The sequence below is a fragment of the Colletotrichum aenigma genome, assembly GCF_013390185.1.
Source record: "Colletotrichum aenigma strain Cg56 chromosome Unknown KSG_Cg56_contig09, whole genome shotgun sequence".
NCBI classification, from domain to species: Eukaryota; Fungi; Ascomycota; class Sordariomycetes; order Glomerellales; family Glomerellaceae; genus Colletotrichum; species Colletotrichum aenigma.
Genome location: NW_023500915.1, coordinates 726,449 through 752,308, shown reverse-complemented (window position 1 = coordinate 752,308; position 25,860 = coordinate 726,449). Strand labels below are relative to the sequence as shown.

General features: G+C 56.0%; 4 protein-coding genes across 4 annotated transcripts; 3 read left to right on the top strand and 1 right to left on the bottom strand.

Annotated features, from left to right (window-relative positions):
• Positions 1-2,604: 2,604 nt before the first annotated feature.
• Positions 2,605-5,007, top strand: AIR2 (the record flags this gene model as incomplete). Its single annotated transcript, XM_037328181.1, has 1 exon — positions 2,605-5,007. One exon carries the CDS (start codon positions 2,605-2,607, stop codon positions 5,005-5,007), a length of 2,403 nt encoding a protein of 800 aa, XP_037173608.1.
• A 5,356-nt stretch (positions 5,008-10,363) lies between these two features.
• CGCA056_v012936 (uncharacterized protein) lies at positions 10,364-12,379 on the top strand (the record flags this gene model as incomplete). Its single annotated transcript, XM_037328180.1, has 1 exon — positions 10,364-12,379. The coding sequence occupies one exon, from the start codon at positions 10,364-10,366 to the stop codon at positions 12,377-12,379; it is 2,016 nt and encodes a 671-aa protein (XP_037172695.1).
• A 3,611-nt stretch (positions 12,380-15,990) lies between these two features.
• On the top strand, positions 15,991-19,650 carry tcsB (Two-component system protein B; the record flags this gene model as incomplete). The annotated part of the gene is made up of 3 exons (XM_037328179.1): positions 15,991-17,812; positions 17,861-18,743; positions 18,792-19,650. 3 exons carry the CDS (start codon positions 15,991-15,993, stop codon positions 19,648-19,650), a joined length of 3,564 nt encoding a protein of 1,187 aa, XP_037172694.1.
• A 1,961-nt stretch (positions 19,651-21,611) lies between these two features.
• Positions 21,612-25,366, bottom strand: vas2 (AP-1 complex subunit sigma-1; the record flags this gene model as incomplete). Its single annotated transcript, XM_037328178.1, has 5 exons — positions 21,612-22,628; positions 24,748-25,022; positions 25,074-25,191; positions 25,259-25,292; positions 25,356-25,366. 5 exons carry the CDS (start codon positions 25,364-25,366, stop codon positions 21,612-21,614), a joined length of 1,455 nt encoding a protein of 484 aa, XP_037172693.1.
• Positions 25,367-25,860: the final 494 nt, after the last annotated feature.

Below are 25,860 nucleotides of genomic sequence, written 5' to 3'. Positions count from 1 at the left end.
CGAGACGGGTCAGGGTCGCTCATTCATTCAGGGGACCACCCCAATTTGCACACGGTGCTTGCTGCGAGATTGGCAGTACAGTGTTGGCAGGCACTGGTGGGACTTCCTTATCTTTTATTTGAACAGGCCTGGCTTGCTGCCAACACTGAACAGAACATTCAGCCCAGCCCACCAAACAAAAAGAAACGAGTCGACTCCGATCGCATACAGACGACACTTTATCTTGCCTAATGGGCCCCGTAAAGACGCGCCTAGCGTAGCACAGCACACGTCACCCACTCCTCCTCCCCTCAGAAGCAAGGCGAGGCAAAGCAAAGCAAAGACTGCAAAACAACGCACAGCACGGGCTGAGACCCGCGACCCGGGAAGGATCACTGACGACCCGAGGGATGCTGCAGCAGCCCAGCAACTCACACAGTCAGACGGACGGCCCAGACCCGAGCGAGCTTTCGACGTACCACTGTCCCGCCGCAAGCTATCCGTACTGTTAGCTACCCTGCATGTGCATCTCGCTGCCGGACCGCCTGCCTGGCTGTGCAGCACCGGAAGGACGGAGCACTCTGCGGCAGAGGGTTCGCCAGTGCTATCTGCTAGCGGGGCCGGGGAGAAACCAGGAGAGGGGTTCCCCTGGCCAATGTCTCCTGGGAACATGCCCCTATTTTCAGACATTTGGCGACGAGAAGCCCAGACGGCTGAGGCGGCTGGCCGGACGGGAAACAAGCAGACTGGCTGGAAACTCAGAAACGCACTGTCGACTTCGGTTGTAACCGTTGGATCGAGACTGAGTCTGTCTGCTCCTGTGCTCCTGTACCGAGCACCAACAGCAGCACACGGCATGAACATGCCACCACCACCTTTTTCCGTAGCAGGCTAAGCTAAATCCTAGGCCAAGGTAAGCTTAGAATCGTCAGAAAACACGCCGATACGGTTCACAAACTGAGGACATCCACGCCAATGTCATGCATCTCCCAACATCTGGGGGGCCTGGGATCTGGCCACGCTGGGCAGACGAGGCCACGGCCAGATGCAAAGGAATGGCACACCAAATTGCCTGGCGTTGTTGTGGAAGCACTGTCCAGATGCCAGACTCACCTCGGTACTCCGTACTCTCGCCATCCAAGACATACGGTGTTGCTCGCCCTTCCCACCTTTTCCCCCTCTCGACCTGACGAAAGCTACATCAGTAGCAGGTTATCCGAGCTAAATCTGTCTCTCGCCTTCTCCACTAATCGGGCTGTGCGATAAGTTATTGACTGTAGTGGTTCGTTGCGTTGCGTGGGATGGACGTTCAAGTCCTGGCGTTCCGGGATATCTCACCGAAGCCGAGGAGTGAATCTGCATGGCTGATGGAGTATCAAAAAGTCTGTTTCCCCATTCGTGCCGAGCCCCGTTTGTCGTCTGCCGATATCTATCAAACTGCCCGTGTTCATCTGCCGTCGTCACTCTTAGCCTGCAGAGATCAGCAACACTTTGGACGAGAAAGACACGTCAAATCGCCCGTTGCGATACCGCGGGAATCCGTGGCGTGTCTTGCTCCAAGAGGATCAAGACAATGCGACACTTGCACGCAACTCGTGAGGCCACAAGCTGCCTGTCAGCTGTCAAGTCCTGTCACTCATCATCTTTTTCTCTTCGCATCCATCACCCTCAGTAGTCCGGGCCCTCAATCGCGCGCCATCTGCAGGGCTGCGCTCGGTTCAGGAACAGGAACAGGAACGGGAACCAGACCAGCAGGCGCGACCACTGACCAAAGATCGAGCCTCATCTCCGCCCACAAGGGTTCTGGTTCTGCTAGTACCTGCTCCTACCAACCCGTGCGGGTTGCATGCTGCCGGGTTGTAATTAGATGGAAAGCGATAGGTCCAATAATGCCGATTCTAGAAGTCGACACTTTCGCTTCCGCATCCCGCCCAGTGGAAGCGAAACCGCCTCAGGTGCTCCCAATCCATGCACTGTCAAGTGCCTTAATTAGTGATGCCCCAGAACATGAATCGTCCTCGAGGGGCAGTTGGCACTGTGCAGAGGCCCGCACCTCGAAAAATCGATCCCAACGGTGTGGACGGCAGGCACGGTTCGACGATGCAGCGCTGCAGGAAGGGACCTGCTCTGCTTCGGATTGTGTCGGCTATTCTTCGGCTGACAGCCCCCGGCTGGTTTGTGACGTCGAACAAAACTGGATACCTGCATACAATTTTTTGACCTAGCGCGGCCAATTCATCGCGGACGCGATTGACGACGACATACAACCCGCGAGATCGACCATCTCTGCGTCACCAGAACGCCAGATTCTCTTCCAGGACACATAGACACCGGCTCTTGCGCATTTTGGATCTCAGAGATTGGGTTTGAGCCGGCCATTTCGCGCCAACGCGTCAGCATTCTCTACGATTGCTCAGGTCTTGTAGACGTCCATACTCGAACCATCAGACATCAACAACATCAAAGGTTTTGGAGTCCTTTCATCTATTTTCAGGAAACTCATCGATTCTTTGACCGCTGTACTCAAAGCTTCGACGTGGTTCTCAGGAAGTCGAAAGAAACCTAAATCTTAATTCCGGCCTTGTACAGACTGTTGTGGCCACTTGGGCTCACTCATCACACAACATGGAAACTTCAGAACAGACAGAGGCGGTGCCGGTATCTAGCGAGGTGGTGGAGGCCACTGAAGCAGTAGAATCGCAGCAGCCGTCAAAAAAGCGCTCATTGGAGGATATGCAGCAGGACACTGAGCCCGACGCATCAGAGCCTCATCAGGCATCACCACCGGAGCCTGAAGCCAAGCGGCCAAAGACCAGCCAGGAAGATAAGAATGGGACCGCGGACGTCGTAGAAGACGAGAGTGCTGAGGAGGGTGAGCTGGAGGATGAGGATGACGCATCTGAGAATTCAGACTCTGGCTCAGAAGAAATGGATGGTGAGGAGGACGACGATACGAGGCCGGCGACGACGGCAGCCGTTGAAAAGCCCGATGCAGGGGCGCAGCGGACGACGCGATCCATGGCAAAGGCCCCGGCCCAGGTTGGATGGAATCAAGGCATCACGTCCCAGATTCGGACTTCATTAGGCGGGTCTGCAAAAGCTGCACAAGCACCGTTCAAGGCCAAGTCAAAGGAACAAACGCCGGAGCCCGAGGCTGAGGCCGAATCCGAACCTCAATCCGCAACAGAAGCCGCGCATTCCCAAGCCCCTCCACCTGCCCCCGCCGACAAGGACACCGCAAAACCCAAGAAGAAAACACGACAAGAACTTAAGCAGGAAAAACAAGCTGCGCAGGCTGCATCGGGCAAAGAAAAGGGCCAAGACGAAAAGCCCTTTGAGCACAGTGGCTTGCTGCTTCATTTGCCTACCAAGAAAAGTTTGTTGCAGCCCAAGGGTAACAACCTGGGCGCGGGCGTTTGGAAGGCCAAGTTCAAGAGCTGGTGCCAATCTTTCATCAGCCGCAACATCGACCAGCAGGACCGGCTCAACGCCGACATCGTTGTCGCTGCCCTGCAAGCGTACATCAACACTCGCGCGCGCTGGACAAAAAAGAAGCAGCAGGGTGTCGCCCTAGCCGAGTCTAAAAAGCCTCAAACGAAAACCGACATTGCTGCGAACCTGGCAACCATCCTGAAGAACGACGATTACTTGAACATGACCACAGACACAGGCACCGAGGATTCACCCATGGTCATCGACGACGGAGACGATGACGATGTCCAGGAAGTCCCGCCTCCCAGCAAACCCACACCCGCCGTCGCGCAAACCGCTGGTTCCGTCAAGACGGAACACTTGGAAGGAGCCGCCCACGCCTCACCTGCCGATACCCAAGAAGACGAGCTCTCGGACGAAGAGATGGAGAGCGGTCGACCGGGCCCGGCTATCATGAGTGAAGAGGAGGATCTGGCTGAGCAACGCAGGTACTTTCCTGGCCTTCCCGAGTCTGAGCGAATTTGCATCTACTGCGCTACCCTCGGTCATATGTCGTCTGCGTGCCCCAAGACGGCCTGCAAGTTTTGCGATTACGAAGGCCACTTTTCTTGGAGCTGCCCGACTCGCGAGAGGTGTACTAAGTGTCGCCAACTGGGCCACGGCAAGGGACAATGCACGGAGAAGCTCATTCACCTGGATGAGGAGGGCATGGAGTGTGCCACGTGTGGCTCCCAAGCCCACGAAGACGATGACTGTGAGGACCTCTGGCGGTCTTACCAGCCTCGGAGAGGCGCGATCAAGAAGGTCAACGTTCTCCCCGCGTACTGTGGTGCTTGCGGAACCGAAGGACACTACTCTTCCGACTGCTCTCTCCACGCCAACAAGCCTCGCAGCAAGACTTGGGCACTCAAGAACAGAGACCTGTACTTCGACAAGAACGCCACCGAAGGGCCGATCAGTAACTTTGCCAGTGTGCCTAATGCACCCCAGCTCCAGATCAAGGGTGCGTCCGCCGCTCGCAAGCACATCTTCTACGCCGATAGCGACGGGTCTGAAGAGGGCGAGTTCCTCGGCCAGAAGGTGAAGCCGCGCGCCCCGCCCGGGAACATTTCCATGTCGACCAATATCCAGCTTGGCAATTTCGGTGGTCGTGGTGGACCGCAGTCGCAGCCTCAGCAGAACGGCCGCGGCCAGCAACGCGGTGGTGGCGGTGGTGGTGGTGGTGGGTGGTCAGCGCAGCAGCCTCCTCTTCCTCCTGGACCTCCCCCATCTGGCCCAGCACCGACTGGCTCGTACTCGCGCATGTCGAGGAGCTACAACAATCAGAATCAGTCGCGACCGCAGGCTCCGAGCAACGGCACTGGCCGGGGTGGGCTGCCTCCCAAGCCTCCAGCACCGCAACTCGGCTACCACAGCGTCGCCCCACCTCCTCACAACGGACCGGGACCGAACGCGAAGAAGCCGCGAACCAGACAGTCGGGGGGCAATGCGCCTACGGGACCCTCGCACCATCAGCAAAACGGTGGTGGAATCTCTTCTGGGGGAGGAGGAGGACGCCGCAGGGGTAAGAACAAACGCGGTGGGAGGCAGGGATGAAGGTTCTAAATTGATTGGCTGGCGCGCAACGGCGACGTTGGCATGTGGGCGTGCCGCGAGCGCGGGTGGATGGATCAAGCTGTCACGAGTAGAAAGGACCGACGTCGGGGTGGCGGGAGAAAAGCAGCAGCACCAGCAGCATGCGCGACGACTTGTACGACCTTTTGACATTGCGCGAAATCAGATGACAGGGGCGCGGCGCGAGTGAGGTGCGCGCGCGCTGTGGGAGGTGGGAACGGAACGGGGGACGGTCAGCCTCGCCTTTTCGGTTGGGTGCAAGACCTTTTGACGAATGCGCGCCGCGGAGGCGTTAGCTTTACATTGGCAATTGGAGACGGAGACGGCTGCTCGCCGGCCTGCAACTGCAAGTGCAAGTGCAAGTGCGACTGCGACTGCGGTAAGCGAGCAAGCGTGGAACCCCCCGTCCATCGAAAAGTGTGTGGATCAGATCAGGACCAGCAGAGCAGTACGGAAAAAGAATCTGGGCTCTCGTGTAGTTTTGATACCCCCCAGGCATATTTGCGCACAGAATAATTGAGACTTGCTTTGCGAAAATCGGCCCCCCCTGTCGGATATCTCGATGTGTGTAAGTCGCAACGTCTGCCATCCAGCCTCTGGATAATCACCCTGTAAATCACAATATTGCGCTCATCCATCTTTGGAAAAGACGCAACATAATAACGGCTCAGGGCGAATCGACGGGCACTGCCAAGCCCTCGACTTTGACTCACGGCCACGGCGACGACAATTCCGAAAAAAAATCTGCCCTGTTCATGAAAGACATTGTCGGTGGCGCATTTTCGTCGCAGTCCGAAGGAACCTACGGTGAGAGAAGGGAACCCGGGGAGAGAGGACAGATATCCCGGTTGAGCGCAGCAGGCCGAGTCGGAGAATTTTACAGAGCTTCAAACAGCAAGAAAAAAATGCGTTGATCCTCGTGATGAGCTAGGGGGTGTTGGTTGAGCAAGGAAAGAGACGAGGATTTCAAAGTGTAGGTGAAGGGCGAAGACGGCTGGCCGGGGCCGGGGTTGTAAGTATGTCGGGTGCGGGTTGAGGTGAGTTGGATATAGGTAGGTATGTAGGTAAAAATTCGGCCCAGGGCGCTTAAGCGGTGTTGTTAGTCATGTGGTGGTCCCTCGGCAAGCCACGTCGACATGAGAAAAATTCGAGGATGTTCAATAGTCTTTCAGGGCCCGGCAAGCTTTCTCTTTCGTTAGGCTGTGGACGAACGATGCCCGGGAGTGTCGGTGAGCAGCAGAAAATAAATTGTGTGGTGGTGGTTGTCGTGATGTGCCCGACGGTTCCAATTTTGATATTCGCAAACCCTGGAAAATCGACCAAAAAAAAGTTGCATGTGGGTATTCGTGGTCGGGATGGGACGGACCACCCTTTTTCAGAGGACAAGACACATCCTGGAAAACGTGGGTTGTGGGTTTCTATTACCTTGTCCTTGGGAACGACGAGCCAGGGGGGGACGGAGGGTCTCGCTTGCGGTTGACCGACGACGACGACGCCGACGAGGATGAAAACGGGACTGGACACGACGACGACGTGGCCCCGTCAACCATGCCCGATGATGTCTATTCAGAACATGTTTGCCATGGAAACCCTGCCAACGTTCAAGGGGTTGGGTCCGCGGTGTCGGGGGCTGCAGTTGACGACGATGCCAGCTAGCTAGGGTAGGGGGGATGCGTTGCGTTTTCCGGCGAGGCATGGGGGTTTCGATGGGGATGAATGGTGGTTGAAGGACCCGACGACGGAATATCCAGGGGAACCTTTTTCTCTCTTTGGGTCTCTTGACTCTCCTTGGTGGCAGGTCGTTCATTCGTTTTCGTCTTTCCAGCAACAGTTGCGCTGTGGACACGGCACACACAAACGAGTGACGATCAACCGGGGGGCGGCTGGCTGGCGGGCTGTTCGCCAGAGATACTTCTTCATCCCTTGTCCGTATGCTTGTTGTCTTGTCAAGGCCTGTGTGGTTGTGGGAACAAACCAACCCTTCGCGGTATCCGTATTGTGGATGGGGGTGGGCTGGGGTGGAGGGATAGGATGGCTGCGAAGTGCTGCATGGGATATGCGAAAGGGAAGGAACTTGCGGCGGTTAAGTATTGCAGAGACAGACTTTCCATGTCCTCTGTACAAGTCTAGCTGAGATAAGCTTGGACTTTCTCAGTCTGTAGAGTGTTACCGAATTGACTGAAGTTCGAGTTGACGGAGCGGGCGGTGATGGGATGGTAGGTCATGCAGAGGTGGACTGAGTTGAGGAGAAGAGACATTGTTGTTGTACAAATACGGGTGTAAGTCGTTGGCTGTATCAGAAGTGGTGGTGTGTGGTGGTGCTAAGTGTTGTGGCAGTCAGTGTCAGCCCCGTTTGTTGCTGTGGTGGTTGACGAAAGCTGGGCGGAGGGCCAGCCAGCGACTGGGGTTCTTGTTCCCGTCGTTTCAACCTGAGCCGAACCATTCAAAAAGGACCAGAGAGAGGGAAAGCCTTATGGGAGCTTTTGGTCTGCTGCTGCGTGTGGGCTTCGCAATGGGCAACATACATGGGCAACAGCAACATGCAATGCAGGCCGAGCGTGGTCGAGTGGCTGCCGCTGCTGGTCGCTGCTGCTGCGTCCTGCGCCGCGTGGGGTACCTTACTCTACCTACCACGCACGGGTTACCCGGGGGGCGTGTAAGCGTGTCCCGGCGCGGGCTCTTTCGGGATTCGCAACAAGAATGGTGGTTGCGCGTTGGATATCACTGGTCAATTGGCAGCCAGAGAGAGAGACGCGGACGTGCAACCCCCCTCCCATGCAAAATGCAGCACCTAGCATGCGCTTGCAGAATATGTGGGGAGAAAAGAGTCATCGTCTGTCCTGCTGTCGGTTGTCATCCGGACAAGGTTTACGGTTATGGGTTACGGTTGAATTTTTGGTTTTCGTCTTCCACTTCTTCTGCTGCCCACTGGCAGTAGCCAGCCAGCCCGTGTGCCGTCCTACTGCAATGACATGCCTCATGCACCCACCGCACCATGTCCCGGCCAGACACCACACCCGACTTACACGTAAACCGCATCCTCAAGCAGCAAGCATCACATACAAGGGATACGAGAGCGAGCCCACACCCCTATTTTTTCTTTCGTTTCTTACGATTTTGCGTGCGTCTGAAGCGAAAAACGGGACTGACGTCCTGGCCACAGCCCTACTTTTCTGCCCTCATGACTGTCGTCACTTTTCGTCTGGGTTGGTTGGGAGGGACCGGATGGGAATGGTGGAGCGTGTCTCTCTGCAGTGTGTCTGTGGATGCGACGGGGGTGCCAAAGGGACACCTCTCGTGCTTGGCGAAACAGCAGCTCAACCACCACCACCACTGCCATCATCATCATCACCATCATCATCGACCGTCGCGATGATCCCATGCGACGTTCCAACGCCCTCATTTGTCCTGACGCCACAGGCGCTCTGGGCGTTCCCAGGCGCGTTTGGGCATCTTCATGCCATGCTGAGATTCAAGACATTAGTGCCGTGGGAATGAACTATACCACATGAGAGGAACCCTTGACAGGAAAGCCGCAAACTCGCCTTTACACAATAACCCTCGCGCGCGTGTGTGTCTGCGTTCTAGCTTCCGACCTAGCTTGACATCTTCAGACCGCCGCGCCGCGAAACAGCATCATCGCCACCCAAACAACCTCTCCTGGTAGGTCTTCCCTGGCCCCGGTTCCCTGCCAAAAAAAAAAGGCGGATCGTCGTCCGGCGGCGCGGTGGTGGATCCTCCCAGCAAAAAAAAAAAAAAAAAAAAGTGGCAGCGCTTACTTTTAGAGCGTTTCTATCCAGCCAACGCGTCTATTCTGTGCCACGCGACGTCTACACGTCAAGCCGCGTCCGTCCAATCACACGGCCCCGAAATGCCAAATGTGACCAGCCTTTCGAGTTTCCGACCAATCACCTCCTGTTGACGGCAGGGATCCAGCGTGCAAGTGTGGCTTGGGGACGTTTCTCTCTGCTGCTTATCGATAGCGCTTCTCCCACGGACCCCTAGCTGGTCCCCTCCCCAGTCTTTGCAGATCGCCCCCACCCCCCGTCCGTCCACAAGGCATTTTTGTCGTTTTCCTTTTTCGAGGTTTATACCATCGCGAGTCGCAACGGACGGACGATGGGGCCGGATGAGAGCTACCTTGCTCGTGGGCAGCAGACACATCTATCCCCCCCCCGTTCCGGCACTAGACCAGGGCGCCGGCATGCAGGACGAGGACAATCGGTCTCATGGCCGGATGCCTCTCGACCACTGGGACGACATGAAACGGGACTCTCTGGCGTGGGAACCTGCATTTTCCACTGGCCTTTCTGCATCCAAACTAAGGTAGTCTTGTTCCCGAATCAAAAAAGATCAACCAAGCAGGAAGAAAAGACCGCAAGGCCGACCAACCAAATCCCGCAGACACGCTATTCTCGACCTTTGCCCGTTCAGGACTGTCTCTCTCTTCTCTGCTCTGCCATACCGCACACCTCGAGACACAACCGCATCCCACACACGACAACTTACTTCCCGTCTCTCTGGGGGGCGTGTAACGAGCGCGGCATCTACGTGTGGTCGTCCAATGCCGTCCCTCGCTTGCTGTCGTGGAACCGTGGACCCGTGGACCACCACGCTTTTTCGCCCTCCCCCGGTTCCCGTAACCTAGTCTCTGCATATGCAGGTCTCGACAGAGGTGACTCACCTTCCAGTCGTTCCCTATGAGGGGCGACGGGACGATGCGGACTAGGGGGGGCTGGTTCCAACTCTCGCGAGAGAGGCTCCATCGACGAGCAGCAACAGGAAGAAGGAGCTCCATCAGCCTTTTTTGGTGGTTTTCAGAGTTTGTGTGTGTGCTGCTGCTGCTGCTCTTCGTCCGAAGTCGAATCAGTCCCCTTGTCCCATCCCAACGTATATCTGGGAAAGACATCCCGCATCCCACCACCTCGTTGGCCTGATTTTCGAGACCTCTTTCTCGTCTCTCACCAATCCCGGTTTTCCATTCCCCCAAGGCGAACGACTTGTACGAGTCTGACTGGATAGCTCACTCCCGTTCAGACGTCTCATATTGTGAAACTTTACTTAATCGAGCAACCCAAAAAGTTTGAATACCCTCATTCGCCATTGCCAGAAAAGGTCCATTGTGTTCTAAAATCTTACTTTTAGCCATCTTGAATCCCACCCGATATCCCCTCCATCTACCTCTCTTCCCTCTTCAACCCTTCATCCCACTATAGTCACACGACTCTGGGTTGAACAAGGGACAAACGAATCCATATCAAAGCCATCAGCTTGTATTAGTGGAGGAAAGGACAGAACCAACTCTAGATCGCGGCCACCGCAACGACATGAGAGCAACATGGCCCAGCAACAACACACCCCGTTACTGTGCCTGTGGCAGAGGGAAAACTCCCACCTAGGTCAAAAGGTCCTCGACCTCCTCCCCCGCGCCGACGTCGCCTCCCTCCGCCTCGCCAGCTCCGCCTGCTGCAACATCGCGACCAAGCCGCTCTTCTGCCGCGTCCGCGTCACCTTCACGGCAAACACCTTCACCAAGCCCTCCCGCCTCCAAGCCCTCGCCCGCGTCGGACACCACATCGAACACCTGCACTTCCACTTCGCCCACACCGACGCCACCTTCCTGCCGCCGCTCATCCACCCCGCCACCGGCCGCGAGATCTCCTTCCTGTACACCCCGCACACGAGCATGGCCTCGGTGCTCGCCAGACCAAAGTACGCCAACACGGAGCTGGGCGAGATTCTGACCCAGCAGTACCCTCCCCTCTTCCACGCCGCCACCAACGTGCCCAGCTTCATCAACGCCATGAAGCACTTCTCCAACCTGCGCCATCTCACAATCCGCTGCCCCGGCCAGGGACCCCAGGAGCGCTACCGCAGGGACATTGTCGACTACGCCCTCATGAGCCTGCGCATCGCCGTCGAGCGGGCGCCCCTCGAGAAGCTCATCAAGCTCTCCCTGTCGGGCATGCACCCCTCCGCATTCAACTACCTCCGCCACGTCCCCGGCTTCGGCGCCGTCCCCTCGGCGGGCCGCAGGTGGAAGCAAATTCGCAAGCTCAGCATCTCCGTCGAAGCGTGGGACTTTTACGGCCCGTCGCCCGGCCTGGACCACCTCAAGATCATCGACGACTACATCCGCGGCTTCTCCGGCACACTCGAAAAGCTCAACTTCACCTGGCTCGGCCCCAAGGGCCCCAACCCCATCGCCCTCTCCGCGGATCCTCTCTTCGCGCCCCCGCGCAACTGCAAGAAGCTCTTCGCGGAGGTCACATCGCCCATGTCCCCCCTCCCGCCGGCGCCTGCCCGCAAGCCTATGCACTTCCCGCGCTTGCGGTACATGCAGGTGCGCAACGCGACCATGACGGCCCCGCAACTCGCGGATCTCGTCGACGCCCACCAGAAAACTGTCAAGGAGTTTGACTTCGACAATGTCGTGCTCATCAACGGCGGCAGCTGGGACGAGGCGCTTGCCCCGCTGATGGAGCCTGTGTCCTCCAAGAGCGACCTCTGGTCCCAGCACTCACACTCTAGAAATAACTCCGAGGCAGGCAGCTTGCACTCGGAGCCGTCCCACGAGGACTTTGACCTACCCTCGCCGTCGGCTGCGGCCGCGGCGGCTACCCGCGAGCTGCTCGACTTTGACCTCGGCAGTGAGCTACTATACGTTAATGATGAAGATGACCACTATGACCTGTACGATGGTCTGGGCGAGCGTCTGGACGAGGATCTGGACCCGGATGTCGCGGCTGCCAAGGAGGCCAGCACATCGTTCAGCACAATACTCAAGAAGAAGCGCGTGCACCGACGCAGAAAGCACCGCAAGGACGATGGCGGCAGGGAAAAGGAGGCCTCCTCTTCCAAGCATCACAGGAGCAGAAGCCAGAGCCGCCACCGCAAGCACAAGCACCACCGACAACCGCCCCCGGTACCGGAAGAGGACGATGTCTTCCGTCCGTCAACGCCGGTGCCCATTATCTCGGCGCCTATTCAGGATACCTCTTCGCACCCGGTGTTGCTCCAGCCGGCTGTGTACGACCCCAACGCAAGCCGTCTTTCAGATCCCGAGGACTGCATCTCGTCGGTGCAACGCAACATCGAGCAAGAGGAGGCGCACCGCGTGCTTGCCGAAGATGCGGCGGCACGGGTCAGCGCGCTTCGCAAGGCCAAGGCGGCGGTATTGATGAAGCTCTCCAAGGAGTTCAGGAGCAAGACGCCAGGCCCACCCAAGGACTGCAGCATGCAGACGAGGCTCAGAGAGGGCTTCTTTGGACGCAGCTTCGTGAGCGTGCTGCCCGACGACCGGGCCATGTCCAGCCAGTCCGCGCTGGTCCCGCTCATGTTTACGAGATCATGATGAATACCCAAACAAAACAAAACAACGAAACCCAGAAAAAAGCCCCATCGACTTGACGACGAAACACCTGTACATTCTGTTATCTGTTACCTTATGTAAGTCGGGAAATAGGACGGCGCATTGGATCCATGTTTTCGGACGGATTTGGGACTTGGCTGTCGGAAAGGAAAGGCAACAGGAAACAAACCCAAAGGCTCCGGAGAGTCGGGTCAGGCGGGAACGGAATGGAACATGACAGGGATGAGGGGAGCTTTTTGACTCTTGTAATGACTGACGATACACCACTTTCTTCTTCTTTGTTAAAATTTAAGAGATGTTTGAACCAGCAAACGATGCGTTTGGTGATCCGAGCGAGTGTTGTTTATTCGGCGAAAGTGCCGCCGTGGAAAAATTGTTTCCTCTGAAGCGCCGAGAATTTTCTTGGTGCCGTGAAACGCGGATGAGGCGTGTGGGAGGGAAATGCCGAGGGACGGGACCCGGATAGCGGAGAGCGAATGAGGAGGGCAAAGTCTGAGTAGGTCGGAGGTGCCGCGGTGGACTCGGCGAGAAGCGCTCGAGTCTCGGTGAGGTCGACAGCAAAGCGGGTGGGCAGACCGGGAGAACCTGGATAAATGGGTGCAGGCGAAGTGCGGCGCAGTGGAGCAACAACGCGTGTTGAGTGGTCGTTGGAAGCTCCGAGAATGACGAGTAAGATCTCGACATGCTGACTTGTAGTGCATTGCTTGGGTAGTTATTGAAGCTGTTTTCGGACCCTGCTCCATGCAACGGAACGGGAGGCGCCAGTGGTACTGTTGAGCTACCTCAGTCGACTTGTACGTGTGTGGTCAGTCACTCAGTGTGTCCATAGGGCGGCGGCGGCGAGTGTAGTGTAATAACTACTGCGTAGCAATGTCGGCCGATTGTAGGTCTCTCCAGAATGCAACTCCCCCGCTGCTGGCGGCGGTCGAGAATGTGACGGCTCATACGATGGGCGGCGAGTTAGCCCGGACAGGCTGACGCATTCCCGTTTTTGTTCATGGAGGAACAGAAGGTTCGCGGGAAGGGAAGGCTGGTGAGATTCTGCAGCCACCGCGCAGAGAGAGAGCCGCTTTCATCCGAGGCGTTTTGACTTCCCGTCGCAGCTTTGGAGTGCCTTGCCCACATTTGTAGCCTCATCTCCGGGGCATTTCTGGCTAGGCCGCGGTCGCCGGTGGTGGTTACTTGTGAGGCCCGGGCACCATAATGGATGGTGGTGAAGGACAGGGGGACGTGGTGGAAGATGGATGGGGATGGATGGCGAAAGGGGTAGAAAGGACAAGGGTAGGGATGATGGGTTGAAGCGAGCGAGGGCGAGGTGGGAGATGGAATTCGGGGATGGGGAGAATTTTGGGCGAGGGACAGATAGGAAACGACCTAGCGAGACCGTGGTCTGCCATGCCGTAATGGGCTCGAGTTGTATCCGTAGATAGGGAAGACGTGGACGGGGGCGACGTTCGATCACCCGGTCGAAGCACGATCTCGATGAAGAAGTGGGAAACGACAGCTGGGAGGCGATGGAGGACTGGACGGGAGGCGATGGAGGACTGGACGGGAGGCACCGCGACTGAGTGCTGAATGGTGAATGGATGCAGGATGCAATTGTAAAGAAAAAAAGCCATCCCTCGTGTTCCTCGCTGTTTGAGTGTGCAGTGCATTGCCCACTCTTTGGCCTCTGCCCCCCGTGGCAGCCGTGGGCAGCCTATCGAATCTTCCCGTCTGGGTCCCCTGGGCACGTCTGGGAAGGGCCTAGATGCCCGTGGACCGCTCCCCCGTCGGGACTTTCAAGGGCCCCCAGGACACGAATGGGACGAGGGGTCCCTGTCGAACGTGAGCAGCGTTTGGGCGAATTGACTTCTTGACTCCGCTGATCGATGATCGCTGTGCGGGAGAGTGACCTGCTGAGTACATCCCTTTCCTCTCACTTGCTTCCAATCCGGCCACTACTTACCTACCGACCTACTGTGTAGATGCGATACAGAAAGAATACTGGCCGTGCTCCTTTCCTCACCTACCTAGTCACTGCCTGGCCAGTCAAGGGCGGTCGTCAGCCAGTGCCATGATCAATTCAAAACACATCCACTCGACGACGATCCGGGGAACTGCTGCATCGCCAAGCTGTCTCCTCCTCCTCCCGCTCAACCCAGCTCGTTTGTGCCACCGTTCCACCACGTCGTTCTTCCTCCCGATTCTCCGACTGAACCAAAACATCGACGACGACAACGACGTGCTTCGTCCTTCCCTCAGCAGAGACGATCAATCTTTGGCCAATGACTTGTCGTCCGTGTATCCGCCTAGACGGCCGTGCTGAGTGAGTTCTGCAGCCACAAATAGCAGCCACGGCACTCGTAGTCCCGTGCTTTGCGCGGCCACCCACGTATGCTGTCCGCCATGTTATCCCCCAGGCGCGTACGTGAATGCTTCTCGACGGCCGTCGTAACTACGCCCGCGCCAAACGACACGAAAGTTGCCAGCCAGCAGTCGAGGGCTGAGCAAGCCCGTTTCTCCCCTGACCTTCGCCCTTGCGCGACGCTACGCTGTAGCGTCCTCTGCACGTGTGTGATACTTGGCGCTAAGGTACCAAGGACGCGGTAGCCCGTCTTCTGTCCTGGCTTACTGAAGCCCGTCCCTTCCGTCCCTGAGGTCGCTGGCCTCGATGACAGCCAGCTAAAGCAGCTCGCGGAGGTATCTAGATAGCTAGTAAAGGCAAGGTAGGCAGGTAGGTAGCTAGAAATGCGCAACACAGACAAACCGCTCCAGTTCCGGCGGTATCGTGACACAGACAAACGGCAGAAGAAGTTTCTCCGGGTCAGAGTCTGAATCTTCAGCTGCACCTCTTCTCGCTCGTGGTGTCTTGGTCATCTCGCAACCTTTCTTCGTCCTTGCCGTTCTGGACTGTTTGAAGGGAACACAGCAACCACCACACCTTGCCTCGTCCGAAGCGCTAGACCTGAGTGAGCTCAGGTAAACGATACGTACCCGCCAAGTACTCCCATTGCGCCTGCAGCCTCTACTCTCCACTGCACCTCCAGTGTGCCTACCCTGGACCTGATCTCAATGGGACCTGGATCCCAGCTCCTCCCGCGACTCCACCCTCAGCGGTCTCTCATCTTCTTTCTCCTCGCCCTCCTCAGCCCATTTCCTTCTACCATTTTTACCCTCCACCTCAACCGACCGAGGGACGAGAAGACGACGTCCTCGCCGCGTCTGCAAATCTTCTGCCTCCTCGACGACTAACCGAACGATCGAGCTCGCCGTCTCCAAAGCGAATACCGACCCAGGAGCGCATCCCGAGGGCCGCCGTTGTCACCCTTCCCTGTGCAATTTAACGACAGACACGGCTCCCCGGCTGCTGCTGCTGCTGCTGCACCTCGATCAAACGGAAACGAACTTTTGGTAATTGCGGATACCTCACAACACAACCGCTTTCGCCTTTGGGCGCCCGCGTGCCAAGCACAACAACAAAACCTCCGACTTCCATCCCCCGTCACGACAAAATCGCCAAACGTTGCTCGAGTCGGATCTAGGGTTCCCCACTGCAGACGATGAATGCCGCCCAGACCGCGCCAGACTCCTCGTTATAGTCTGTTTCGAAAATGGGCATCAGGATCGCCATTCGAGAACAGCTCGCCTTCCTCGTGGTGATTGCTGTTCTTGTTGGCTTGATGATCCTGTCCGTTCCTGTCTGGATCTATGTCAACCAATTCGTCGCCCAGGTTGAAGGACGTGAACTTGCTCTTACTGCCTCATTGAAGGCATCTCGTATTTCCTCCGAGCTCGAGCTCGTTCAGACCAGCATCACCACCATCTCCTCGCGAATTCTCATCCAGAAGTCCCTCGATGCTTTCTACAATGGCAACACCAGCGATTCAAATTGGGTCAATGCAAAGGACGACCTCAAGAGTGCCCTTAGCGTGGTCTCTCTCACTGGATTGTTACAAGGCAGGCTTTACTCGCGTAACACCACGGGCAATAAGTATGGCCTTGTGAACGTCACGGGCGATTCCATTCCCGACATCGAGTTGCCGTGGACTGCAAGCGGCAACAGGACCCTGCTCTCGGATACGCCAGAGGGCTATCCCCCGGATCTTTACCCAAACATCACTTACGCGGATCTCGGCCGCCAAAACCCATACAGAAACAACACCAGGGCCTTCTCTGCGTATGCCTTCCCCGACGTTCGTCTTTCTACTAATGGTGGTCTGCTCCTTGGCCCACTTGTTCTCAACGAGAGTGCGGCTCTCATATCGATAACTGTTCCCATCCGCGACAACGATCTGCCGGACTTTATTCTCGGCTACATGACGGTCGTCGGCCTGGCGAATTCTTTGATCAGTGTGCGCAACTCGCGGGAGGGCCTTGGAGACACCGGTATCGTCCTGCTTGTCGGGCCAACGGACTCGTCCAATAGGTTCCCAATTAATCAGCCAGCCAGCAACGCTACCTATCTTCCCAACCGAGATACCTTTGGGGACGTGCCGGTCAAGTTTGTGCTTCCGCCCAACCCGCTGTCAGGACAAGAGGATCGACATGAGGAGCGCAGCTGGTCCAGCAGCAAGGATGACGAGCCTTTTCCAATGAAGGACTACCCAGCAGTCTTTGACTCTTTCTCGAAAAAGTTTGTTTCGCCAAATAATTCCAGTTCCCTGCTGTCGACGCACAACGAGCAAGGACTGCCTGTTGCTGTTGGATTTGCGAGAACCAACACGGCCCTCGTCAACTGGACCGTCATTGTCGAGCAGGCAAAGTCCGAGGCAGACGCTCCGATAGACACGCTCCGGAATATCATTCTAGGTTGCGTATTCGGCACAGCAGGTCTGATAATCATTCTCATTTTTCCATGCGCACACCTCAGTGTCATGCCCATCCGCAGACTCAAGTCGGCCACAGAGAAGACAGTCCAACCACCAGGCTACGAGGATGGCGACTGGGACGACTTGGATGACGACGAAACCCCCGGATCCGGTGCCATCTCGTCGCGATCCCGGCGTTCGAGAAAGGATGGAATCATTGCAGCGGTATACAAGCTTGTCGGATACAAGCCAAAGGAAAAGCCCGCGTCCGAACACGACCGCGACTCAACCCGTCGCATTTTCAAGATTCCTGGCAAGGTCACGGACAGGAAGCATTTCATTACCGACGAACTCACCGAGTTGACCGAGACCTTCAACGACATGAGCGACGAGCTGGTCAAGCAATACTTGTCGCTGGATCAGAAGGTTCTTGAGCGGACGCGAGAACTCGAGATCAGCAAGAAGGCGGCCGAAGCTGCTAATGAAAGCAAGACGCTCTTTATTGCGAACATTTCTCACGAGTTAAAGACGCCACTCAATGGAATTCTAGGAATGTGTGCCGTTTGTATGGAAGAGAACGATATTCTCAGGATCAAGCAGTCTCTCAAGACGCTTTACAAGTCAGGTAAGCTTCCATTTTCCCACTTGTCGTGAACGTTCCTGACAGTCTTAGGTGACTTGCTGCTTCATCTCCTTGAGGATCTCCTCAGCTTTTCCAAGAACCAAATCGGCCAGCAGCTAAGTCTTGAAGAGAAGGAATTCCGGTTGGCAGACATCCGGTCACAGATTCTTACCATTTTTGACAAACAAGTCAGAGAAGGCAAAATCACTCTCAATGTCAACTTCCTCGCATCTGATGTCATCGAACTAAGCCCCGAAAGAAGAAGCATGGACACAAGACTACCAGCTCTTGGGCCTCACGGTACTGGCAGATTGAAGGACATGTGCCTCTGGGGCGATACGCATCGCATTCTCCAGGTTATCATCAATCTCGTTAGTAACAGCTTGAAGTTTACCCCGGCTGGCGGTAGGGTCGACGTGCGGATCAAGTGCATTGGCGAGGCAGAGACCCCAGCACTTAATGGGGAAGGGAGCCGCTCATCTTCGTTTTCTAAGGAATCGCGGAGACACGGCAGGTCTCGGCACCGAGTCGGTTCCAGCTCGAACAACTCGACAAGCTCCAGAGCCAACTCAACTACCGAGAATCCTAAAGGCACTGCTCTAACCATCAACCCAATGGAGCCTAAGTCAAGCCCGCACATTCACATCCGAGAACGATCTCCAACGCCGCCACCGCCAGGCGCAAAGTCGTATATCTTTGAGTTCGAAGTGGAGGACACTGGCCCAGGTATCGCAGAACACATGCAACAAAAGGTCTTCGAACCTTTTGTGCAAGGTGACCTCGGCCTGAGTAAGAAGTTCGGTGGCACTGGTCTGGGTTTGAGCATTTGTCACCAGCTCGCAACCCTTATGGGCGGCTCCATCACGCTGAAGAGCACTGTTGGCGTTGGTACGACTTTTACCATGCAGATTCCTCTCAAATATGTCAAGGACAGGTAAGATTTTCCATCAACGGGGGAAATCTTAAGGCTAATACCCTGTAGAACTTCGAGCACGGCATCCAGCAGCATTAAGTCTCGGCCTCCCAGCGTCGATACAATCGAGCCTTCAGATATACCCCGAGACCCTAAACGCAACTCTGGCGGAAACCATACACCTATCAAGCCTGCCGGCGAGACAACGGCTAAGAGCCTGTTGGAGCAACAGCCCAGACTTGTCGGTCTCAGCCAACCGTTTTTCGCGTCGAATCCCGCACCAAAAACAAAGAGGAACACGAAGGAGTCCCAGATGGCAGCGATTGATGCCGCAATAGCCTCCAAGGGCGAAAACAGCGGAAAGCTACGGGTCCTCGTCGCCGACGACAACTCGACCAACATCGAGGTTGTAAGCAAGATGCTCAAGCTGGAAGCAGTCTACGACGTGACGATTGCCAAAGACGGGCAGGAGGCGTACGACCTTGTCAAGGCCAACATGGACAACAATCAGCGATTCGATGTCATCTTTATGGATATCCAGATGCCAAACCTCGACGGCTTACAATCCACCAAGCTCATCCGTCAAATGGGCTACAAGGCACCCATCGTTGCTTTGACGGCCTTCTCGGAGGAGAGCAATGTCAAGGAATGCATTGAGAGTGGCATGGACGAATTCCTCAGCAAGCCTATCAGGAGGCCTGCTCTGAAGCAGGTGCTGAAGAAGTTTGCGACGATTCCAGAGGAGCCCGAGACGATCAGCCAGACAAGGAAGACGACGCCAGAGTCAACTCCGCAGAAGGCTTCCAACGGCTCAGCAGTCCATAACGAGACCGTGAACGAAAAGGCAGACGCTATATTGCCAGTCCAGGCAAATGGTCAAGCCAACGGGCCTTCATCAGAACAACACCTCTCGGAGAAGTGGACGTGATTGACGTTTAACGACTTTCAAGCAGGCAGTTTTCTATCGGGTTTTTTTTTTCCCAGTCGCTGCATTACTAGCTGTTTCGCATAGGATCCCCCCTTTCCTTTCGTTTGGAAGCGACTCAAACAAAAAGTTGGAGTGATGGCGTTCTATGGTTGTATTTTGCTTCCCTATGTCAAGAATTGTACTCGTAATGATGTTGCCCAAGGAGGGCACTGAGGCAACCGTCCCGCCTCTAGCATACATGCTTTTCTTTGGGAACGATGCATTGAATGGGCTGGGACAGTTGCGTCAAACAAGACTGCTTTTCGGTCTTTTGCAAACCTGCGAGGAGAGATGAAAGACTTGGAGAGGATGGGGCATCTACCACATTTTAAGAGGAGCGGGAGGCAGACAGATCACGATTCTTTGTCATATAGTGCGGTTGGCGTTCCGGGCGTACACGACGATATCCGGGACGCATGAATCCTCCTCCTCCCCGCCAAACGACACGGGGAGCGAAGCGAGTTGATGGTTGGAAAAGGGAAACAAGGCGGCGAAACGGAAGCAAGGAAAGATGGAGAGACACACGACGTGGCACACGTTCCGTCCCTTGGGGGCACCTTCTTTTTTGGACATATACCTTAATGTCGAGAGTAACTACGGCGGACCAATGCTTTCATCGGTTTCGTTTTCTAATCACCCCCAAAACTCGTGTGCCTTCTTTCGTCTTGTTGATGTGCTACTCACCAACGGTGCTTTCTTTGACGGCAGGTAGAGCCCACCGCAAACATTGAACATTGCAATTCTTGCCATGCTTTTCAACACCTGCCGTATCCGGCCTCAGCAGTCTGTTGTTGTTCATGTTCACCGCTGATCGTGGACCATGCTAAACAGAGATAGATGCAGGAAGACGGGTCCCGGGGAATTCGGGTGTGGATACCGATGCCGCGATGGTGTTTGGTTTGGTTTTGGGCCCCCCCGCCTTCTCGGAATCTCCGCACTCGGATGAGCGGAGCACGTCGGCATCTCGACTGAGTCCCACCGGGTCCCCTCCTCTCAAGTGGATTGTGGTGGTGGAGGGGGCAGGTTGGCCGTGGGCAGATATGACAGATTGCACATCGTGGAGAGTCGAAACGGTCACGCCGGGTTGTGTTCATCTACGCCTGCGGACAGCACGACGGCGTAGCAAGACGAGTATCTCGGACGTCGTGGTGCCATAGAGGCCATAAAAAGTGCTTCATCATTGCGGGATTCATGTACGTTGAGTACCGCTCGTACTTTCATTTTCATCACTGCGTAATACAGACCAGAAAGAAACGAGGAAGAAAACCAGAAAGCTGCTCGAACAATAAAAAGATACCAAACTCCAATCGGTGTCACTATCCGCCCAGTCGCTGCCATCGACCGAGGGACCCGATCATGTCCAACTCCATTTCGTGCCCGACCCGTTTGAGTCCCGTTTGCCATCCAGGACCTAAATTCGCACACCTTTGCAACCCTCTCTGTAGTTACCGTTTCCCAGCCAGCGCCACCTGGCGAGAAAGCATTTGAGGGTATCACCGCCATCGAGTACAACAAGTAGGAAATATCGAAAAACAGACCATAGGCAGAAACTACAATCGCCAGCGTACGAAAAACAGTGAAAGAGAAAAGAGCAAGCGGATCGACAATTGCTAATTGAAAACTGACGTGGTTAGGAAACGAGGAAAAGAATCATGCAACAATTGGGCCGTTGATGGTGCGGTGTCGTTGCTAAGCCAGACCCGACAGCTCCGGGGTGGAGACTGCCATCGTGAGTCTTCGGCGAGAAGAACTAACCATGTAGTGCTCTGATAAGAATAGTGTTGAATCAAATAAGCTCCGTTTGCGTCATAAATGCCTCTGGTGGAATCAGAGAAACGAGAGCCCCAGAACTCTCACATTGATGAAACGGGGCAGGCGATAAGAGTCATGCGGACTCACGCTGAGTGGGGAGTGGTTCCTCTTTAGATCTCCATGTGGGCCACGACGTCCTCACTCATGCGCCGAACCGGGCTCTTCCGGTCCGACACACTGTCATCGTCCTCTTCCTCGTCGTAGTAGAAACGTTCGTCAGTGTAGTCGTCGTCTGAGAAGGGGACCAGATCGCCGTCGGCTCCTCGATTCCAGAGGAAGCCGTCGCTTTGCTCCTCATCGTCCTCATAAGGAGCGACAACCTCAGCATCGCGATCACCAAGCCAGTACTTGGCGCGCTTGTTTGCACTGAGCGCATCGAACTGGGTACTCCGCGGGCGCTTCACAGATCCCGGAAGCGCCGGTTGCAGGCGAGGTGATTGTGATGAGACGACAGGGACGACGCGCACGTAGAGATAAGCGACACGCTTCAAGGCGCGGTTGAAGAAGAAGTAGTGCGCTGCCCATATGGCTGATTCGTCCTCCTCAAAGGGGTCGACATCCGGGTTGTAGCTGAAAACTGTGCATTCGTTGAGGCGCATCTCTTTATCGATCTTGGCCCAACATTGTGGGCCCCAGACCGCCTTGGTCTCGGAAGATGTGGCCTGTTCGACCGGGCGTGCCTCGACATGCGGTCTCACATTCTGCAGAATCGAGTCGAGATTTCCCATGACGCGTCGCAGGTTTCTCTCCCGCTTGAAGTCGCCTGGTCTCAGGACGTGCGAAAAGTCGTAGTGTTGGTGACTCGCATTCAGAGTCGCAATCAGATAAGCGAATGTGCGACGACTTGACAACTCGGATAGGGGGCCGAACGCGCTTGAGTGCGAGAACATTTGCATGTTTGGTGACGTAGCCAACATGGCTTCGCGGTCTGGCGGTGACAGGCTGGCGCCCAGCTTAAGAAGCGCAGCATGTTGTGAGCTCAGGTCCTTGTCGATGTTCTTGTAGAGCTTCTTATCGGAGCCGGTCGATTTCGTCGTGTACAAATCGCATCCGCCGGTAACATTGCAGTCGGGGGTGTTGAAGTTCAGAGCGCCAGTGACGGCGTCGAAATCTTGGAGTGGTAGATACTATGATGGGGGTTAGCATGGCCGCAGAGATGCGACGCGCTGCTGCCTTCCTGTGCAGCAGATTGTGCGCACCTTCATCTTGGGTTGTCGAGGCCGGGCTTCGGGAGACGTGGTGATATGAAGTGTTGGACAGAAGGCATTCGAATGTTGAAGGAGAATGAAGGTACGAAGTCACGAGCTCCCTTGCTGTAGATCCGGGGGCTGTGTTGGCTTATCGCCGGTATCGCGCTGCGATCGGGTTGTGATGGAGCCGTTGGATTCCGTAGTGCTAACGTGTCGGATGATGTCACGGGGGTTCTGAGTCGCGCCAGATAGGAAAGGGGCGGCGGCAGTCGGAAAGGCGGTGTCTCTATGTGCAGAGAATCGGAGTGATGCAGATATACGCGATGAGGCGCAAATGATGCGTCGCGATGATGGGAAGTTTGTATTGATGGCGGAGGTTGCTGTCTGGTTCGTTGGAGGAAGCCGGTAGCCTGCCTGCTCTAGATAAGCTATGGCAAGGTGCGACTCGACCCTGTTGATCAGTTCGGTTCGGGTGGTGGAACGGAGGCTAGACGCGATGCGCCTAGTGAGTGATCTGGTCGACAGACATTACTAAATAACGGATGTTTTGGTGAGGTGTTGTTGAAGTCGGGAGACGGAGGGGTAAGGGATGGGGTGACGGAGGAGTTTAAAGCAGAGACCAGGCGGGAGAGGGCGGGAAGGTAGAGTTGGCGGCGGCGGCAGTGGTGCTGTTGCAGCTTCGGCTGATCTGACTGAGGTGCGGTGACGCCTTCCAAGGGCCGCCGGGGTGTATTGGGTGTGGACTATGGCCTGGTGCTGGTCTGTGTCGTGTCGCTGCAGCGGGTTGGCTTCCGGGCTGACAAGGTCCCCGCCCAGTCTGCTGGCGCCGTATCCGTAAGTAAGGTAGGTATTGGCCATACAAGTGCCCAATCGCACATACATGGCCAGACCGCGAAAGTTGGCAGGCCCATCTGCATTACGGTTTACCATATCAAAGATACGGATGACCATTGACCAGTCCCAAAGATAGGAGCCGAGAGTGGACGGGGGCGGGGCCAACGGGGAGTCTGTGACAAAGCGTATCTTGGTCCTGCTGGGCTGCCGCACTGCGCTGCGACGGCCTGCGTCGTCCTTGGCACCGGATTCGCGGGGGACCGCCTAGGGAGTCGGGGTCCAGTCCCTGTCTGTTTCTTGCTTGTTGGGGACCACTCGTGACCGAGAACAGTCCGCTCCACTCCTCGCCGTGAAAGGGGGGCGCAGCCGGTAATCTCCAGGCGAATGAGATGGCGTCAAGAGGCCACGAGTGAGTGAAGCTGGACGCCCCATCTCGAGACATGACTTCATACAGTCTGAATGCACAATTGCAGCTTCCCATACAACTGACCTTCATTCGCGGCGTAATACTAGTTTTATTAGCAGCTTTGATGCCTTTTCCGGGGTGCAGCTCTCGTCGAGTACCATCGCCGACTCGGGCCCCGTGGTCTGCGTCTGCGACGTGTCTGGGGACGGCTCCAAGCCAACGGGCCTCGCGGATGCTAATCTGCCCAACCCGCACCAATCCATGTATCTTCTCTTGATATTTGCAGAGGATGGTTTTCCATCTTCCAAGATCTATGCACACAAAAGGCCAATCGGGCCCCTCCGTCCGCCATCGCACCTGCTCTGTGCTGTTGTCCCACTGTCGCGCATCGGCCTTGTCGCCCCAACGCGATCTGCCTCTGACTCTGCCACCGACGGTCGATCGGCTTGAACGCCTCAGAGGATGCCCACTTTCTTGAGCGACGATGTGATCTCTTCCGTTTCCTGGATGAATGGCAGAGCGCCCATTAGCCAAATGCTCGTCAAAGCTGCACGCCCTCTTGCAGCCAGTGTCAAGTATATGTGAATTTCGTAGATTGGATCGAGACTCGTTGTCGGGAATCGTGTCGCCATCCATGGGTAGCTACACACTGGAGGCGGGTTACATGATCTTTGTAACCTCGTCCTCGACCTGTGGGATTGGGGGGAGATTGTCAGCCATGAACTTCGCCGGTGGCGCAGCTGCAGGTCATAGTTGTGGAAGCACGCGGTTCAAACCCAACCAAAGCAACATGCAAGCAATATGCAGCAAACGTACCTCCATATCCTCGAGCGAGTCTTGCTGCGATATACACCGTAGCACGTTCTTTTTACTGCTCTCCTGCAGTTCTCCTGCCAACAACAGCTCGTCCAGGATGTAGTATGCTTTCGTGAATGAGAAGATGATATCAAGCTCGCACACGTTTCCGTAGTACTTGTCCATCTGCTCGACGTAGCGGTGGATGATCTCGAGGGTGATCAGTTCGTTGTCTTCGGAGGCGGCACCGGCGATAAAGAAGAGCGAGGCATATCGGCGGTATACGATCTTTGAGTCTGAGGATCATCAGTTGGTGCTGTCGATATGTATGACGAGGGGAAACTGACCCTTGTACTCTAAGAAGTTGCACATGCGAGTTCTGCGAGCCAGAACCAGCTGGGAGACGTCCTTGACAATCTTGGCCTTCTCCTTAGGCGACAACGTGGTAAACCACTTTGCCAGACGCTGCAGAGGGGACGTGGTCAGCAATGTAGTCGCCGACGGAATTCGTGTCCAAGGGATGAGATCATACCACTTTGCCCTGACGGGAGAGAAGAATGAGGTATCTGCGCCGTCATTCAGCTATTTTGCTCGGATGCACCAGCGGACAGGGTGATGGGGGAGCATACTGGATGGCCATGATGATGCTTTCACATCACCCAGCAGGGTGGACTAGAGAGATGTTTGGGTCGAGAGATGGTCTTGGGAGATGTTGTGTGGATCTCAATCCAGTGCAGTCCGATGCAGTACGGCGGCTGAGCAGAGCAGACCGAGCAGCAGACTAAGGTTGGCGACGAACTCTTGCGCAAGGTGTGGTTCGGTCGTCGATGGTGTTCTTTCCCCCTTGGCGGAAGCCGGGGTCTCGTCAGGCTGGGCAGCGCAAGGTGTCAATTCTGGCAGGTGCTGCATCCTCAGGCAGCAGGCATATCCGTAGCTGACTGGGCCTTCGGTGAGCCCAGGGAGGCTACAGGGCGCTCGGTGGAAGTCAGCAGCGCGCCACAGTGTGTTAGCCCGCTATGGGAATTCTCGGGTCTGGGTTTCCTCCAGCGGATGTACCCCATGAGCCAAAGCCTATCTAGGTCCTAGCAAAACAAGCTTGGTGCTCGGGAGAAGGCGTCCGGTGGCTTCGTGCCT